Source organism: Pan troglodytes, chromosome 5 (assembly GCF_028858775.2).
Source record: "Pan troglodytes isolate AG18354 chromosome 5, NHGRI_mPanTro3-v2.0_pri, whole genome shotgun sequence".
Classification (NCBI taxonomy): Eukaryota; Metazoa; Chordata; class Mammalia; order Primates; family Hominidae; genus Pan; species Pan troglodytes.
Window position 1 is genome coordinate 41,930,586 of NC_072403.2, and position 19,528 is coordinate 41,950,113.

Below are 19,528 nucleotides of genomic sequence, written 5' to 3' on the forward strand. Positions count from 1 at the left end.
AGATGAAATGGAAAGGGAAGGAGGAAAGGTGGCAAAAACATTTCTCCACCATTTGAATTTAGTTGGAACAGTGTATGGCTGAGAGTAGAAGAGTAGAAGTTAAGAGAGGAGAATTTGGTCCACCTACAAGATCTCCTTGGCTACATTAACCTTGATCCTGCTAATGAAAGTTTAAGAAACAAAGGAAAAAAATAGCCAATAACTAAGAAAAATTGTTCTTCTCGCAGCCCTGCTTGATACAACAATATGGAGGCTTCCAGAGATTACTGGATGTTACCCAGGGGCATGTATATTACAGTTTGTTGAGCCCTACTGTATGCTATAGTTGGAAAAGGGAATGTTGCAGAATGATGGTTTTTAAAAATAGTTTTCCTAAATGTAGAAGAAATGCTGAAGTAATGTGTTTGTGAATTACTTTGGAAAACATTTGAGTTAGATCTGAGCTGTATCCCAAAATTTTAGGTATACTAAGGATGGATTTATATAACAAAGGAAATGATTTGCTGACTTGTGCAAAGTGCAAAATGCTGTATTTTGGCCTAATTGGGCATTCTGGAACTGGATTAAGAACCTATTTTTCCTATGTGAAAAGACCTTAATTAAGGCCAGTGTCTATTTAGAAGGTTAAGTGTTACTGATAGTGGTGCCTTTGTTTGGCTCCTTCATCCATGTAAGGACCCAGCAACTACAAATCTACCTTTGAACTAAGGTTTCATTCATTCATTCAACCATTCATTCATTCATTCATTTATTCAATAAATACTATGGCTGTTGAGCAGGAATCTGTTCTTTCTATTTAACTCTAGCTGGATACTGTTTTTTTTATAAACAATAACTGAGTTTACCTCTTGGAAGCAAATCTCATTACTACTTGTTGACTACTTATTGAATGCAGAACACTGAGCAGAGTGTTAGCACAGGCTCAGAATAATCAGAAACAGTCGCCCTTCCTTTTGATGAAAGTGTCTGGTTGGGGGAAACGAATTCAAAGCACTTTTGTATCCAAGCTACCAATTGGCCATATGACCTTGGACAAGTCACTTTACCACTGTAGGCCCAGTCATTTCACTGTAAAATGATGAGAATTGAGGTCGTTGACTTCTGAAGTGTTTTAAATTACAGAAAGTCTCTGAAAATAGAATGAACTTGTTTGCCCTAAGAAAAATATTCCATTGTTTACTTTTTATTGTGATGTTCATATCACTGAAAAAATCACTGTAGTTCGACTAAAGTTATTTCAGTGTTTTCTTTTTTTTTGAGACAGCGTCTTGCCCTGTTGTCACCCAGGTTGGAGTGCAGTGGCAAGATCTTGGCTCACTGCCACCTCTGCCTCCCAGCTCATGCAGTCCTCCCACCTCAGTCCCCCAAGTAGCTGGGACTGCAGGAATGGGCCACCATGTCCAGCTAATTTTTGTATTTTTGGTAGAGACAGGGTTTTGCCATGTTGCCTAGGCTGGTCTCGAACTCCTGAGCTCAGGTGGTCGCCCTCCTAGGCCACTCAAAGTGCTGGGATTACAGACATGAGCCGCCACACCCAGCCATTTCAGTATTTTCTAAAGTTATTTTGGGATATGCATAAGAAACTAAACATCTTCACCTACACTTGCAGGGTTTGCAAATTTAAATACCTTCAGGGTCACACAAAGAACATAAATGAGGTTCAGTGTTACACAGTTGGGAGTGGTGGGGTCTGTGGCAAAATACATCTGCACCTCCTAAAAGTATTCAAATTCACATTGAAACAAAACAAGTAAACAAACGAAAACCTACACTTCTGGCCAAACCAGACATAATTTAGGCTAGAGTGGTTCTACAAGCTGCCTGTTTAGAGCAGGCTATAATTTGAACACAAATTTTTAAATGCTAATTAGCAAAATCTCTAATTACTTTCAGATTTATAGTTGTTTTTTTTTCCTTTTTCTTTTCTTTTTTTTTTTTTTTGAGGTGGAGTCTCGCTCTGTCACCCAGGCTGGAGTGCAGTGGCACGATCTTAGCTCACTGCAACCTCCGCCTCCCAGGTTCAAGCGATTCTCCTACCTCAGCCTCACAAGTAGCTGGGATTACAGGCGCACATCACCATGCCTGGTTAATTTTTGTATTTTTAGTAGAGGTGGGATTTCACTGTTTTGGCCAGACTGGTCATGAACGCTTGGCCTCAAGTGATCCACCCACCTCAGCCTCCCAAAGTGCTAGGATTATAGGTGTGAGCCACCGCGCCTGGCCTACAGTTGGCTTTTAATCATGTGGTACGTGTATTTGTCCCTTTATGTTTCGGTTAGCACTTTTAATTTATATACAGTCATGCATCAGTTAATGACTGGGATGTGTTCTGAGAAATATGTCATTAGGTGATTTTGTCATTGTGCAGACATCATAGAGTATACTTCCACAAACCTAGATGGTATAATCTACACACCTAGTCTATATGGTGTATCTTGTTGCTCCCATACTACAAACCTGCATGGCATGTTACTGTACTGGATGCTGTAGGTAACTGTAACATGATGCTATGTGTTTGTGTATCTAAACATAACTAAACATAGAAAACAACAGTAAAAATATGGTACTGTAGGCCAGGCTTAGTGGCTTACTCCTATAATCCCAGCACTTTGGGAGGCCGAGGTGGGCAGATCACTTGAGCCCAAGAGCTGGAGACCAGCCTGAGCAACATAGGGAAACCCCTTCTCTACAAAAAAATTTAAAAAATTAGCCGAGCATGGTGGTGCATGCCTGTAGTCCCAGCTACTGGGGAGTCTAAGGTGAGAGGATCACTTGAGCCCAGGGGCAGCGGTTATATTGAACCATGATTGCGCCACTGCATTCCAGCCCAGGTGACAGAGTGATATATGTGGTCCACTGTTGACTGAAACATTGTTATGTGGTACATGACTACTTCAGATTTTTGCTATGTTTTAAATTTTAATTCTTACAAATGAAGACTATACCTTTGAGAAAGGAACAATAGGTAGTGCATTTTGAACATTAGGAACAATATACAGTTACTGAATCTGGATGGAGATGATTTTTGGAAAATGTAGTGTTAAAAGATGGATATACTAAGTTGCTCTTGACCACCATAGGATGTGGTTGTACAGATGGCAAAATTTTGTAAAGATACAGTACATCTAGATCTCTTAAATGATTGGAAATGCTTTGGGCCTTTCTGTTGGCTTCTTGATAGTAATGTTTGGCAAGATACTGCATGCATATATATTCCTGTGTATTCAGCAGATATTACCAGTAGAAATGCAAAAATCTTAAATAGCCAATATTTGAACCTAACACCAGAGCAAGCTGTAATTCAGTATTACTATAATATTGCCTTTTCTTTGTGTGTGTGTGTGTGTGTGTGTGTTTGTTTTCTTTTTGTAGTTGGGACTACAGGCTCACACCACTAGACTCAGCTGTTTTTATTTTTTTGTAAAGACAAGGCCTTGCTATGTTGCCTTGGTTGGTCTTGAACTCCTGGACTCAAGCAATCCCCCAACCTTGGCCTCCCAAAATGCTGGGATTACAGCCACCATGCCCCCCCACCCCTTTTTCTTAACTGTAGTGGTTCTTTGCGCAAGCATAGTAGACAAGAATTTTTTGATTCCTCCTGGGAACTATTTCCTCAAATTTCATGGAAACTGAATTGTCATGAGTTAAGTGGAAATTAGTCTTCTGATACTTTTTCCTTTATTTTACAAGTTCCCATCCCAGGTTTCTTATGCTGAATTCCTTATCTCTGCTTCATTCTTGAAGAGGGAAATGGAAGTGGGGTTTTGGATTCTACCATGATAGAGGGGAAGACCTACAACAAGGCTATTCAGCAGCCTTTGTTTTAGTGAAAGCCAATGAGAAGAGATCACTTCTTCCACTTACTAACAATGCTCAACTAATAAGTTTAGCTTTTTATTTCAATGTAAAAGTTGCTGAAAACACTGAATTGGTAAAGGAAATTTCTGGATTTACATTTTAACCTGATGTTGTTCAATAAATATTTGAATATCTACCTTATGCTAGGCACAGTAATAGTCTCTGAGGAATATAACAGTAAATAAGAGCTGAGACTGTTAATGGGAGACAAGAACAATGTAAATGATCAAACAAAATACCATGTGGTAAGACCTGAAAGGTCCTACATGAGTTGGTCTCCGGTGTACTCTCTAATCTAACCTCACCTAGTCCTCTTTCCACTCTGTCTCCACCCCAGTCACTCTGGCCTCTTGTTCTTTGAGTACAGACAACCACATTTGCAATAAGACCTTTGCACCAGTTTCTGTTATTGCCCTGGAACTTTTTCCCCACATACCTACATGACTGTCTCCTTTCCTTCAGGACTCTACCCAAGGGTCTTCTCATCAGAAGCTCTTCTTTTGTTACCATTCTAACTGAAATAGTACCCCTACTGTCACTGTTTACTCCTTACCCTGCTTTGTTCTTAGCAAATTTTGTTATTGTCTGTCTTCTCCCTTTGTTTGTAAGCTGTGTTCAAGCACGGAGTTTGTTTTCTTCGTTGCTGAATCATTATTGGAGTATATGCTCTCCATTGTTTGTTAAACAGGTGAACACAAGAATTGCCATTATAGGGCAGGTATAGAGTGCTAAAGGACTGCATAGTATGGCCACCTAACCCAGACATGGGGTGTCTTCAGGAAAGCCTCTGCAAAAAAGATGTATACACAGAGGGCTTAACGGATGAAGGAGAGTTGGAAAGGTGGGGAAAGTACAAGTTCATCCAGGGGCCGAGAGAGGGAGCTGAGGGCAGAAAAGGTGTGTGTGTGTGTGTGTGTTTGGTGGGAATAGAGGTGTATATGGCAAAAGATGAAGCTGGAATGGGGAGGGACTAGATCTTTGGGGCTTTATAAGCTAAGCCTCATTAAGGTGGTTGCTGTAGAGAAGAGATCAAAGGGTACTGGGAACTGGAAATGGGATTGGAAAAAGGATGAAAGGTTTTACTTTTATGTGGGATGACATAGTTACAACTCTCTCCCCCTTCCTCCCCACACAAACACATTCCATAGTGTGTGATAAAAAGATATCATTTTACCAGAGGCAGTTTTCTCCTGGATCCTTAACACATTAGGAAATATTTTGGATGAGCATACTAGTTGAAAATCTGAAATGGATATAAGACTTTTCTGGGAACTTAAATTTATGTAATGATGCTTCTCATTGTTAATATCTGACTTTAATTTCTTTTGGTTTGACTTCTTGCCAACATTACAACTATGTCCTTTCTTCAAAAAACAGGGTCTTATGCTTATGAGTGAAACTGACAAAACATGTGGGTGAGCAGTTCTATAAAAACTCTTTTTTTTTCAGTAACATCTTGGAGGGTACAAAGGGCTTTCACATAATCTTATTTGACACAACAATCCTGTGAAATAGATGGTATTATCTCTAATTTTCAGATGAGGGAACTGAGGTTGAGAGAGATGAACCTAATTGTATAATATCACATACAAAATTGCATCTCTCCCTGGTCTTTTGGCTCTAAACCTATTTCTTATCACATTTTTCTGATCTAAGGCTATGATTATTATTTGAAAGTCTGCTACCCCTTCTTATTGAGTAAATATTGTGTTAAGTTCTAGGTAAGATGCCAAAACTAAGGGCCTGTCTTGTTTTCCAATTGCTATGGTCTTATTAAAGAAATGAGGCATTTCTTATTAAGAAATGCTTACCTAAAATAACTGAAGGGCTGAGTCAAATCTGTAATGTCTAGACAACTTACAGGGTGCTGCATGAAACTCAGAATATTAGAGAAGCTTAGTGGAGAAAAGCCTCTAAAGAAGGTAATAACTGTGTCCGAAGAAACAAATAGGGATAGGATGTGGAAGTTGAAATTTATTCCAGACAGAGAATGAAGGAAATATGTAAAGTGTACAGAAAAGAGATTTGTATGGAATGGAGAGTGTTAAATGAGAATAACTATTGATACTTCTTTTGTACTTGGATAAAAATTGTGCATTGATGAATTCTGGGTGTGTGTGTGTGTGTGTGTATGTGTGTATGTGTGTATGTGTAGGGTTATTCCTGATTTAGCTAATAAATGTGATCTTTTTGGAAATAATGGTGAAAGAAATACCTAGCCGAGTTGCTTGGACTTACAGGTTATTTCCTAATTTAGCTAATAAACATGGTAGTTTTGGAAATAATGCTGAAAGAAATACCTAGCCTAGTTGCTTGAAACTAGGCTAAGTGCTCAAGATAGTGAACACAGGAAGAGAAGTGGTCTAGGAAAAAGATTAATGAGTTAACTATTAACATTTATGTTTACAATTTTTTTTTTATCAGAGAGGTCTGCTGAAATGGAGATGGTGGGTGGCGAAACTCCTTGTAGATGTTTTTACAAACTCACATTTGAAATCTAAATAAGTTACATATCTCTTAAGAAAATATCATTCAGTTTTTGCCTGACATGATCAATAAGATGCCACCTTTTTCTCAGATTAGCTAGTTTTAAAAGGTAAAGAAGCTTCAAGGCCTAGCTTAGAGTTTGAGTCCTTCAGCAATCTCTCTCTAATTCACTTCTTCCTAAGTCTGTTCTGGGACCCTCTCCTGTGTGTTCTCCATCACCATATGTCCCTTTATTATGATTATATATTCATATATGCCTTCCTTTCATCTAAATGCTGTATCTGTCTTTCCCACTGCTGCATCCCCAGGGCCCAGAAATACGTATTTGTTGATGGAGTGATAGAATGAGTGAATAACTTTGTGCTGTCACTGTTTATAACTGGTTGATGATTTGGTTGTCTGAAAGCATGCTCAGTGCTCTCTCCTTTGACTAGCTTTTTTGTTTTCATCCTGTAATGTAGACTGTGTGGTAAAATATTGAGTCTAGTTTCACTGATGCAGGTAATGTAGAGGGCATCTTTTAGTAATCTTTGCTTCAAGTGAGAATAATTTGTTGTGAAATAAGCCTACTAAGCTGCCTACTTGGCTGCTGAATGGTTCTTTTACCCCTAAATTAGAACAGTCTGGTCTGCTTACCAGTAAGATCTTTGGCACATGTATTTCAATAAAATGAGCCCTTGTCTTATCTTACTAGTAGTGCTGTGTGAGTTGTCCTGAGTCATTCAGTGGTAATTGAGTGCCTACTATCTATCAGACACTGTTCTCGGTACTTTAGATACTACAGGGAACAAAAAATAACCCTGTCCTCCACGAACATTGTACAAGCAGATAACAATAAACAACAGTGAGCATATAAAAAAGGAAATTACATAGTCTGTTAGCAGACAATAATGCTATAACTAAAAAGAAAAGGTAGAACAGGAAAGGGGAATTAGGAGTACAAGGGCAGGGGGGAAGATGAAATTTTAAATGGATAGGCCTTATTGAGATGAATTTTGAGCAAAAGTGTGAAGAAGTAGAGGAATTAGACCTGGGGATATCTAGAGGAAGAGGATTCCAGGCAGAAGAGGAAGTCAGTGCAAAGGTCCTGAGGCAGACTGCATGATATATTGGAACTGGAGCAAGGAGGCCAGTGTGGAGCTGAGTAAGAGCAAGGGACAGAGACATAGACTATGAAGTCAGAGACATAATTAGGGGCAGTGTACTGGATTAGGTAGGGCTTTATCTGCCATTGAAAGGAATTTTGTGTTTTACTCTTAGTAAAATAGGGAGCCTTTTGAGGAAAGGAGTGCCCTGATCTGAGTTTTATTTCTAAAGAAACACTCTTCCCCTGTGTTGAGAATAGACTGTAGTAAGTCCCAAGGATCAATAGGTGAGTTGCAGAAGCTTGTGCTTACAAATTGTCAATCCCTGTGATTGTTTTAAGCACCCTGTTTAAATATGGAATAAATGGGTTTTTTTGTTTTGTTTTGTTTTTTGCCTTTTGATAATTGCTTTGAATAGGACTGATAGTAGTAAGAGACGCCAGTCTATAGATATCGAAGAGTTTTTTCTACATAGGTTCTTTCTGATTGTTCTGTGCTTTAAAAAGTGGGAGGTGGGGAGGAAGAGGGCGGGGGCAGTGGTGCTGGTCTTAACAATTGGGTATTATCCAAGAAGTATAAATGAAGCTGTAAAATGGGGTGCTGTCTAGAGTACTGAAAAGCATTCATGACAGAGTTCTTCCTTCTTGCTGTCACAGTACATTTTACTCACAGGAGTCACATTGAGAAATGTGATTTGTGCTCTCTATACTTTGATTAAATTTAAAGAAGACCAACTTCACAAGAAAAGTGAAAAACAAGATTTGTATCAGTCCATGAAATTGTTTTCAGCTTTTAGCCTAATAAAGTCCAACTGAACTTAATTCCTTTGTAAAGATGTGAGAACTAGATAGCTTTCCAACCATACTCAAGTCTAACCTTCCTTAATTTACTTTACTTAATTTACTTTAGGTGTTATATACATTGACAATATTAGGCATGTCTTTACTAAAATGTAATTGACTATGCTTTCCAGAAACAAATACTATAGAAATTATGTGACTCTCCATTAATGCCTCTTTTGGAATGTGCGTCTTAAAATGTGCTCATTTATATTCCTTGCCCCCCATCCTGTTCATTATTTTTAGAAGTTGGTGCATCTTCCATAAACAATCAGCAACTTTGCATGATGCTTGCTTTTGTCCCCTGTTGTAAGACTTATTTTGAAAATCTTTCTATATGGGAGTTAGAATGTAACAATTGGTGGTCATGGATTGGTCTTTGGGCCTCCTGGAAACAAGTATAGTGATTAAGTTAGTTCCTGCAAGATGCTTCTGCCATAAATAATGCCTTTCAGTTTATTTCATTGTAGCTTAGTAGTAATGCTTGATAGTTATTACTATATAGACTGATTAATCTTATAAACGTACATAATGTTTTGGCAGTCTCACCCTCGTTCTAAATTTTGGTGATAAAATGGATGTGGTCTCTGAGGGGGAAAAGATTTGAGAGAAATTACATAGTGGTAAACTGTTCTAATTAAAAGCTCTTTCCCTCTCTCTCTCTCTCTGTTGCCATGCAGTCAGTGGTCCTCTGGCTGCCTAAGATTTCTTAACTCACTGGTAACCATTTACACATAATAGCTGTACTTGAAGTTGCTATGGTTTCATTAGTAGTTTTGCCTAACCTTTGTGAACTGGCTCAGGCCTATTAGTTAGGACTAGTATTATTTTTATTTAAAAATAAGTTATGTTTGTCTCTTCTCCATAAAATTATTTAGAAAAGTTCAAAGAATAACCCTCTTATTATCCAATGTCAAAAAATATAATTATGTGCAAAGTAGTCTTATACGACCGAAATTAGATTCTGTCTTCCTCAGCTCATGCATCAATTTAGGGTTAAAAAATACAGTAACTGTGATTAGGACAGAATACTGCTATGTTCTTGCCAGCCTGAGAACTTTGTTAAGATTAACTTTGATAGTAAATACAGTATTGAGAATTATTAAGGAAATTATTCAGACATATTGCTTCCCTAGTTATTGTGACATTTATAAGAGTTTTTAAAAAGGTCATTCCCTTGATGTAAATTTTGTATCAGCTGAAAGAATTGTTGGAAGAATATGTGCTGTGATTAAGATCATGGTCTGTGGGGTCAGTTAGTTTTAGATCCAACTCCTGACATTACTACTCTTTTTGACCTTGAGTAGATGGCTTATCCTTATTCTGTCTCTATTTCCTTGTCAATGAAATGGGAACGCTAATGGACATTATCTCACAGAGTTATTGGGAAGAGTACATGAGACATAATGAGTACATGGACATAATAAACTGCTTGCTGCAGTGCTGGACACAGAATAAGTGCTAGTTAGTGCCTTTGGTTATGTTGTGTTGAGATTGGAACATTTCTTAAAACGTTTCAGTCTCATTTGCTTATTAATTACATTTAGAGTCTACTCTTTCCTCAAGGCCGTATAAACATGCAAGTTTTAAAAATATGAAATGCTAACATCTTAAGGTTGCAACTGGGTTAAGTCCTGTTGATCTTCATGAAATTGAGAACTGACCATGGCAGCCCTACCAGGAAATTATGACAGAGAAAAAAATTCCATTCCTCTTGGAGGACAGAAAGTAATAAATATAGTGTATTAGTTGTGTGTGTAGGTATATAAAGAGAGGTCACACACACACGTTTATTCTTATAATATATTAATAATAGATCTAAATTACTGACCTGCTTTCTTCCCTCCAAAATTCATAAAAAAATGAAAATAGAAATGAAATCAGCATTCTTTATAGCTCAGCTGATATATATTATTACCCAATCTCAGGAATAGGAATGATTCTTAGACAGTAAATAAAACTTACACTTATTTTAAAAAATTCAGCCTCTTAGCCAGGCACGGTAGCTCACGCCTGTAATCCCAGCACTTTGGGAGGCCATGGTGGGCGGATCACTTGAGATCAGGAGTTCGAGACCAGCCTGGCCAACATGATGAAACCCCGCCTCTACTAAAAATACAAAAATTAGCCAGGCATGGTGGCGAGTACCTGTAATCCCAGCTACTCGGGAGGCTGAGGCAGGAGAATCGCTTAATCCCAGGAGGCGGAGGTTGCAGTGAGCCGAGCTTGTGCCACTGCACTCTAGCCTGGGCGACAGAGCAAGGCTCTGTCTCAAGAAAAAAAAAAAAAAATCAGCCTTTTTAGAACCGATCTACTTTTTATGTTTCCATAGCTGTGTAATACAGTAATGAGTGGGTTAAGGCATTGTGTCTAGAATATGTGTGGTGAACCTGTTGGACTTGAATGTAATCATTCCCTAATCTTACCACATAAAGATGGGATTAATAACCAGCACCACACCTGTGAGGAGAAATTCTGGAATGCCTCATCTTGCCTCCAGATAAAACATGTTCCTCCTTCCTTTAAGGTAAATGCAGGAATATTGTCAATGAACAAAATCCTTTCACTAGTCATTCCTGAAAAAGAATTACAGTTTGAAAATAAAAAAATACTCCTATTTTAGAACCTATAATGTGGAAGACTTATAATGAGGTGAAAATGTAGCGGTGGATTTAAAACTACAAGATACTTAATTATAGCCATGCAGTAAGTTATACTATATATTTGTCATGCAAGAATAACATTTGTAAGAAAACTGATACTGACACATGTATCTTTCTAATCCCTACCTTTGCTTTTTTTGTTTTCTTTTCTCTTTTATTTTTTGTAGAGATGGGGTTTCCCTGTGTTGCCCAGGCTGACCTCACACTCCTGCCTCAGCCTCCCAAAGTGCTAAGATTATAGGTGTGAGCCACAAAGCTTGGCCTGGTTTCTTTTTTCTTGAGATAACCTGGAAAAAGATATGTCAAGTAGGAATAAGTATGTAAATGTTTAGAATAGATGGCAGGTAGTTAAAGTTAGAATAGTAATGTTGGGAGGCTAAATTGGGAGGATCACCTGAGACCAAGAGTTAGAGCCCAGCCTGAGCAACATAGTGAGACCCCATCTCTACAGGAAAATTTAAAAAAATTAGCTGTGCGTGGTGGTGCACACCTTTAGTCCTAGCTACTCGGAAGGCTGAGGTAGGAGGATCACTTGAGCCCAGGAGTTTGAGGTTGCAGTGAATTACTATGATTGCTCCACTGCATGACAGAGCATGACCCTGTCTCTAAAAAAAAAGAAAAGTAAAAGAATAGCGATGTTGAAAATGAGGTAATGAGGTGCCCTTCCCCCCAAAAAATGAGTAGTTGTTAGCTTTTAGCTGTCATCGTGGTACAGCTACCATTTTAAGGGAAGGGTAGCCTTCCCTTAAAAACTTAGAAAAGTCGGGCCGGGTGCGGTGGCTCACGCTTGTAATCCCAGCACTTTGGGAGGCTGAGGCGGGGGGATCATGAGGTCAGGAGATCAAGACCATCTTGGCCAACACGGTGAAACCTCGTCTCCACTAAAAATACAAAGATTAGCCAGGCATGGTGGTGGGCACCTGGAGTCCCAGCAACTCAGGAGGCTGAGGCAGGAGAATGGCGTGAACCTGGGAGGCGGAGGTTGTAGTGAGCTGAGATTGCGCCACTGCACTCCAGCCTGGCAGTAGAGCGAGACTCCATTTCAAAAACAAAAACAAAAACCAAAAAAACCAAAAAACTTATAAAAGTCTTCTGAAGATAAGAACTTTCTTAGGGGTTCTAGATTGTTATGTAACTTTTCACTAATTTCTAGGTATCTGGTGACCCATCTCATGGGGGCAGATCTGAACAACATTGTGAAATGTCAGAAGCTTACAGATGACCATGTTCAGTTCCTTATCTACCAAATTCTCCGAGGTCTAAAGGTACAGATAATACAAGTAATAATTTTTTAAAATGAATTCTCCCTTTCTCCCCTCCTTTTAGGGCTTAAACAAACAAGTAAACAACTTTTCTAATGGAAAATTCAAACACATAAAATCACAGGTAAAGGTCATATAGTACAGTAAACTGCCATGTTCACTCAGTGACAACAGTTACCGACATATGGCCAATCATGTTTCTTTTGTATTTCCCAAGCCCTGGATTATTTTAAAGCAAGTCTAGACATTATATAATACCATCCATAGATACTTCAGTATGCATATCTGAAAGATAAGGACTCTTCATTCTTACATCTAAACAATAATTTATTGATGTAATCTAATATCTGGTCAGCGTAATGTTGAGATTTTCAAAAAATCCTCAAGAAAGACTGATTTATTTGTTGGAGGGGCAGATAAACAGTGTTTTAAAATTAAACCCATCTTTGATATTTAGCTGCTTTGAGTCCTTATTGAGCTCCAGAGTGCCAACCAGAAAATAGATTAAAAGCTCAACTGAGTGGAGTCAATGGCTGTGGAAATTATAGTAATGGTAAATGTACACAATACTGATAGTTACTTATGCTGATTTCTAATCTTACTATTAACACTAGCAGTTCTTACTGATTCATGAAAATGTGCAGCAAATATGTTATATAATATGACAATAGAAGGTTGGAGGTAACTTTGACTTTTTTCTCTTTTGCAGTATATACATTCAGCTGACATAATTCACAGGGTATGTATTGTGACTTTGATTACATTATTTTGGGGAAGTGGGGTGAGAGTGGAAGAATGGCATTTAGCCAAGATCCTAATCTAAACTTTAGCCATTGAAATGTTGATTGATTGCAACTTTACTGTAGGTTTAAGCTGATTAAAGAAAGAAGATGTGTAGTTTTTTTCTATGTAAGGTTAACTTGGACTGGATATTGACTGTAGGATGGAGATTGTCTTTTGATAGCTGGATGAAGTCTTTTATGTCTGGATCCTCATTATTACCTGTAGGGGGAGAATTGATCATGCATCATAAAGTTGATCCTGTCTTCCCTGTATTTGCTTCCTAGGACCTAAAACCTAGTAATCTAGCTGTGAATGAAGACTGTGAGCTGAAGGTAAAATGAAGAGACAGTGTTCATTGTTTGCTTTACTTTGAGATTATATGTTTGACTAAGCAGGCAGACTTTCATAGGGAGTAGATTTGTGAGCCATGACTATCTGAAATTCGTATTATTTTTATTATCAGACTTTGAAATTTAAACCATTTCTGAATAAGCTAAGTGACATTGAAAGTGGCATCACTTGTTTTTATTTTAACATAAAGTTAAATTATAAATTTAATATATTAGTCATAATAAAGGAGGATAATAGTCAAATATCAAGTAAGCAGTCCCAAAGAGGTGATAACTAGATTAAATACATTTCTAAGAGGAGAAATGGCAGAAACCCACTCACTCAAAATAATTCAAATAAAAAATAAGTGAATTAATTGTTTCTAAAGAGCAAGCAGCTCTAGAACTTTTGTTCCATTTCATTTCATTTTTTTAACTTGAAAAAATGTCTGTACATTAGAATGCACCATTTCATTTGGCAAAATTATATATCCACTTAACTCACATTTATGATAAAGACCATTTCTTTTTTTTTTCTTTTTTTTTGGGATGCAGTCTCACTCTGTTGCCCAGTCTAGAGTGCAGTGGTGCGATCTTGGCTCACTGCAACCTCTGCCTCCCGGGTTCAAGCGATTCTCCTGCCTCAGCCTCCCGAGTAGCTGGGACTACAGGTGCATGCCATCACACCTGGCTAATTTTTGTATTTTTAGTAGAGATGGGATTTCACCATGTTGGCTAGGATGGTGTCGATCTCCTGACCTCGTGATCCACCTGCCTCGGCCTCTCAAAGTGCTGGGATTGCAGGTGTGAGCCATTGCTCCCAGCCAAGAACATTTGGATTACTTTAAAAAGTTTATGGCCAGGCGTGGTGGCACATGCCTGTAATCCCAGCACTTTGGGAGGCCAAGGCGGGTGGATTATGAGGTCAGGAGATAGAGACCATCTTGGCCAACATGGTGAAACCTCATCTCCACTAAAAATACAAAAATTTAGTTGGGCATGGTGGCGGGCACCTGGAGTCCCAGCTACTTGAGAGGCTGAGGCAGGAGAATGGCGTGAACCTGGGAGGCAGAGCTTGCAGTGAGCCGAGATTGTGTCACTGCACCCCAGCCTGGGCGACAGAGCAAGACTCCGTCTCAAAAAAAAAAAAAAAAAAAGTTTATTGTGTCCCTTCCTAGTCAATCCCTACCCCTCCACCCCTAACTCTGGCTCCAGGCAACTATGGATCTGCTTCTAACACTATAGATTAGGTTTATCTTTTCTGGAGTTTCATGTAAATGGAATCATATAGTGTGTATTTTTGTGTGTCTGGCCTTTGCTTGGTGTAATGATTCGGTATTGTTGTGTGTGTCAGTGGTTTCTTCCTTTTTATTGGTAATAGTATTTTGTTTTATGAACATAACAGAATTTTTAAATCTATCCACCTGCTGATGGACATTTGCTTGAGTTTGAGGCTGTGTAAAGCAACTGTGAATGTTTATGTGAAAACCTTTGTATGGACGTAAGTTCTCATTGCACTTGATTAAATACCTGGGAGTGACATTTTTGTTTTGCTTTTTGTAATTTCATTTTAAGTTCTTGCTGTATATTTACCATACATTCTAAGTATGGACCAGGAAATCTCTTTATGAAAGTGCTGTTTTGTTCTCCTTTTTAATAAGGCAACAGAGGTTTGTTTGTTGTTGTTGTTTTGTTTTTTTTTTCCCTGCCTGTTTCTAAGTCTTAGCAGTTTGTCTGTTCCTCTTCTGCCCTTTAGATTCTGGATTTTGGACTGGCTCGGCACACAGATGATGAAATGACAGGCTACGTGGCCACTAGGTGGTACAGGGCTCCTGAGATCATGCTGAACTGGATGCATTACAACCAGACAGGTATTACTCGCCTTGGTTATTTAGGGCCTTATTTAATTCCATGTTGGATGCATTTGGGATTCTCAGAAATAGAGATGGTGGGAGTGGGAAGAAATGTCTTTTCTTCCCTCAGTGATCCTTTTAAAGCCTGCAAGTAAAAATATTTCACTTCCTCAGATGGGGAAGTGGGGTTTTATACACAGCTTTTAAACCTTGTGATTTAGCAATTGGGTTTTTATTTATTTAGATTTTGAATATATTCTCTGAGTACTTATACCTAAAGACAATTAGTCCATAATTTTAACCCCTCAATGTTACTTGGAAGAATCTACCATTCTACTAATAAGAAACTTGCCCCTTTTTAAACAGCTTATTTCTCTTAAGTGTGTTTTGACTTACCCCACCTTTGAACAGCCCTTTAGTCAAGTGAAGATCTTAGTAAGCTATTTATTTCTGTAAAAATGAGTATGATTGTTGAGCCTCAGATGTCTTAAATAGTAATTTGAATATTTCACCCCTAGTTACGGTTTCATTTGTTGCCAAGAATTGTAACAGTGACATTGCATATACTTTTACTTCTTTTTAATTTTGCCAGTTGATATTTGGTCAGTGGGATGCATAATGGCCGAGCTGTTGACTGGAAGAACATTGTTTCCTGGTACAGACCGTATCCTTTAAAAAGTTTTGGATTCTTGTTTCTTATCTGTATTCCAGTGTCCATGGGTGTATACTCCTTTTACTTATCTCCAGGGAAGACTCTCAGTATTTTGCTTTTATAGTCTAGATAATGCATTACGAGGTCTTTCTTCAAACTGAGTAGCTTGCCTTGCCAAGAAAGAGGCTTCAGTTTACTTTTGTGAGTTGGAAAAATTCCTCATAAGTTGAAAAACCCATCAAGTCTGTCTTCTTTTTGCAACAGTCCCTTATTAATCATCCCACAGCAGTTCTGAGACCTGAGCATACTCATGAGAAACTCCAGATCCCAGTGACAGTTTTAGTCTACTTGTGTAAACACTTAATGAGCACAAGATACCCATTTATAAATGAAGGGCATCTTGCTGTTATGTTTATGTATTAAAAGGGCTGTGTTTGGTACCTGCAATGATATACTGCTTACTTGTTATGTTTGTTGTTTGACAACAAATAGTAAAAGCAAGAAGTGAAAAGGTTACCATGTAATGTACTTTTGTTTTTCCAGCACAACTTTTTCCCAGATTGCAGCCAAACCCTAATTTACTCCAAGACTTACTGTCTAGTTTATGGTTTATTATAGCCCCTTTATTTTAGCTCCTTTCCTATCTGCGGTATGCTTGTTTCATGGTTTAGTATTAATGTCATGAAAAATGTGGTCTGTTGGAACTCTCATCAGTTCTACTTATGGAAGATGTTTGGGTGAGAAAGATTGTTAAAATATATGTCTAGAATTAGTTTTGGGGATTTTTTTCTTTTTTTAATAGAATTGAGTTAACTAGCCTTCAGGTGGTTTTGGTTGGGCGATATTAGACATGCTACCTCTGATCTATTATGCCTAGAGATCTAAAAGCTGTTTTAGTCCCTTACCTAAATAAACTAATTGAGTTTATAAACCAGAATGTCAATTCACTTGCTTACAGTTTGGGATATACTTCTGTAATGGCTATGATGTTCATGATATCTACCCACTTGTTCTAACTATCTTCTGCTAGAGAGAATGTACTTTCATTATGAACTGAAAAAACCTCTATTTCTCAGGTAAAGCTGTTTCTTTCTCTCTGAATATTAGGATTGATAACAGAGTTCAGTCTCCCTGTATTTAGCTTACCTTATTACTCCCTACCTCTGGATTTTAAATTAGTTTAATACCTGGTGTTTCTCCTTTGTCCTTTGTTTCATTCACCTTGTATCTGTTTCTCAGAAATTTGGTATATATATATTACAGTCCAAGGTAAGAGAATTAGGGAAAATTCATACTTCCCCCTTTCCTCAGGTACGTATCTCAGAGTCCCATCCTTGCTTTGTCCTCTAGAGTAGCTGCTGTCCTGATGCTATTCTCTGTTCCCCGCTCCCCTTCCTCTTCTTGTGTCTGTATCTCCAGCTACCATTTAGTCAGTCACAGACCTCCATGCCAGTGTAGACACACAAGGTGGCAGAGAGGGAAAGGCAGTATAACATACAGGTTAAGCACATGCTCTGGAGCCAGATTTCCTGGATTTAGATCTTAGCTCTTTTATTTCCAGCTATGTAACTGAGTAAGTTTCCTAACCTCTATTTCTCTCAGTTTCCTTAACCGTAAAATGATAATAATCATACATACTCACAAGGTTGTCGTAAGAATTCAGCCAGAAAATAACTGGAAAGTACTGAGACGAGCCTGCCAGTAAATGTTAGCCATCATGTTCAGTAATGGCCTTGCAAAACAGATTACCCCTTCACCCTCTCACTTAATTGTCTACCTATGAATCATTAATGTTTTGTTTTGTTTTTAATTCTGTGATAGGTAGGAAAGGATGGAACTCCTTGGCAGACTAGTGTTAGAAAGTTTTCGAAGCAGTGTGAGTCTTGTACCTTTGTGGTCCTGTCTCACAGACACCTGTCTATTCCCTGACCCTTTTAAATGCTAACTTTCTGCCTGTAGGAAATCTTCCCTTTATGCTTAGGTCTTTTTCTTCTGTGAGCTTTAGATAAACAACCTAGTGTTTAAACTTTTTAATAAGGGATTCATTTTTTAATACATGAGAATTCATTTCAAAATTTTGGTTTTAGTTATTTATTTTATTCTACTTGGCTCTTTTTCAGACAGATGTTCTCTCCTGGATTGTAAAAGTCGAATTCAAAGGATTTTTATTTGTAATATACTTAACCTTTCTCTTGTAAGTTGCCATCTGTGTAGATACAGCTTTGATTGCCTGACAAGAGGAAAATGTTTCCCATTATCTTTTCCTGCCTGAACTATACGGTCACTTGTGTTCCAGCATAGTGGTTCTTAACCCTCATAGTGTGTCAGAATCACTTTGCAGAGCTTTTAAAAACTCTAGATGCCTGGGGACCACCCTAAAGACTCCATTTTGTTGTCATGGATCAAAGCACAGTCTTCTAGTTTGCAGCTAGTGTTGAGTACAACTAGAGTTTAACCCAGTTGAATTTTAGTTTAATCTTGGCTGGTCTTGAAGATGTTAGTAATCTCTATTCATTTTTTTTGAAAAGTACCAATGAGATCAGAAAGTTAATTAGAAAACATCTAGTTGGATCCCCTGTTTTTAATAGATGGGGAAACCAAGACCCAGAGAATATAATCCAAAGCTACCTGTCACATAGGCCACAATTTCTTTTCCAATATTCTGTTCTTCGCTGTTCTTCTAATTTGCAGAACTCCTCTTTAAAAAACCTTTGGAGAATGTATTGGCCTCATACCCTCTTCCTTCAGCCTGAAAGACATGCACCTGCCACTTATTTATGATTTTTAAATGCAACCTCTAGAACAGGGGTGTCCAATCTTCTGGCTTCCCTGGGCCACATTGGAAGAAGAAATGTCCTGGGCCACACATAAAATACACTAATGATAGCCGATGAGCTTAAAAAAAATTGCAAAAAAAAAAAAATCTCGTAATGTTTTCAGAAAGTTTACAAATTTGTGATGGGCTGCATCCAAAGCCCTGGGCCACGTGCAGCCCGCAGGCCCTGGGTTGGAAAAGCTTGCTCTAGAAGGTACTCATTGTTTGAGTGTCCAGTTTTCTCCCTGTTTTCCTTATTTATTGATCATTTTGCATTTGGAATTGGTGGTTTGGGCTTGTAAGTAAGAAGTATGTACTAGAACTTTTGTGGTATTGCAAATGTTTTATATCTGTGCTATCCAATGTGGTGGTTATAGGCACCAGCTGCCTGTGGCTAATTATTAAGCAACTGAAATGCAGCTAGTGATGAGCAGTAACGTTGTGGAGAAGAAAAAAAAGAAATGTAGCTAGTTTAACTTGGAAATTGAATTGAAAATATTTTTGTGGTTAAATGTATTTATCATAAAATTTACCATTTTAACCTTTTTTTTTTTTTTGAGACAGTCTTGCTTTGTTGCCCACGCTGGAGTGCCGTGGCATGATCTTGGCTCACTACAACCTCCGCCTCCCGGGCTCAAGCGATTCTCCTGCCTCAGCCTCCCAAGTAGCTGGGATTATAGGTGTGTACCACCATGCCTGGCTGATTTTTGTATTTTTAGTAGAGACAGGGTTTCACCATGTTAGCCAGGCTGGTCTCAAACTCCTGGCCTCAAGTGATCCGCCCACCTTAGCCTCCCAAATTGCTAGATTATAGGCACGAGCCACTGCACCCGGCCCCATTTTAACCATTTTAAGTTTACAATTCAGTGGCATTAATTACATTCATGATGTACAATCACTAC

General features: G+C 38.3%; 1 protein-coding gene across 5 annotated transcripts in view; it reads left to right on the forward strand.

The window, feature by feature from the left end:
- MAPK14 (mitogen-activated protein kinase 14) overlaps positions 1 to 19,528 on the forward strand; it is an 82,894-nt gene that overhangs the window by 33,013 nt on the left and 30,353 nt on the right. For all 5 annotated transcript variants that reach the window (XM_063811866.1, XM_009451091.4, XM_063811867.1 and 2 more), the window contains 5 exons: positions 12,086 to 12,197; positions 12,904 to 12,933; positions 13,262 to 13,309; positions 15,063 to 15,177; positions 15,752 to 15,823. In XM_063811866.1, coding sequence (XP_063667936.1) covers positions 12,086 to 12,197; positions 12,904 to 12,933; positions 13,262 to 13,309; positions 15,063 to 15,177; positions 15,752 to 15,823 — 377 coding nt within the window. The remainder of the gene's footprint in view (positions 1 to 12,085; positions 12,198 to 12,903; positions 12,934 to 13,261; positions 13,310 to 15,062; positions 15,178 to 15,751; positions 15,824 to 19,528) is intronic.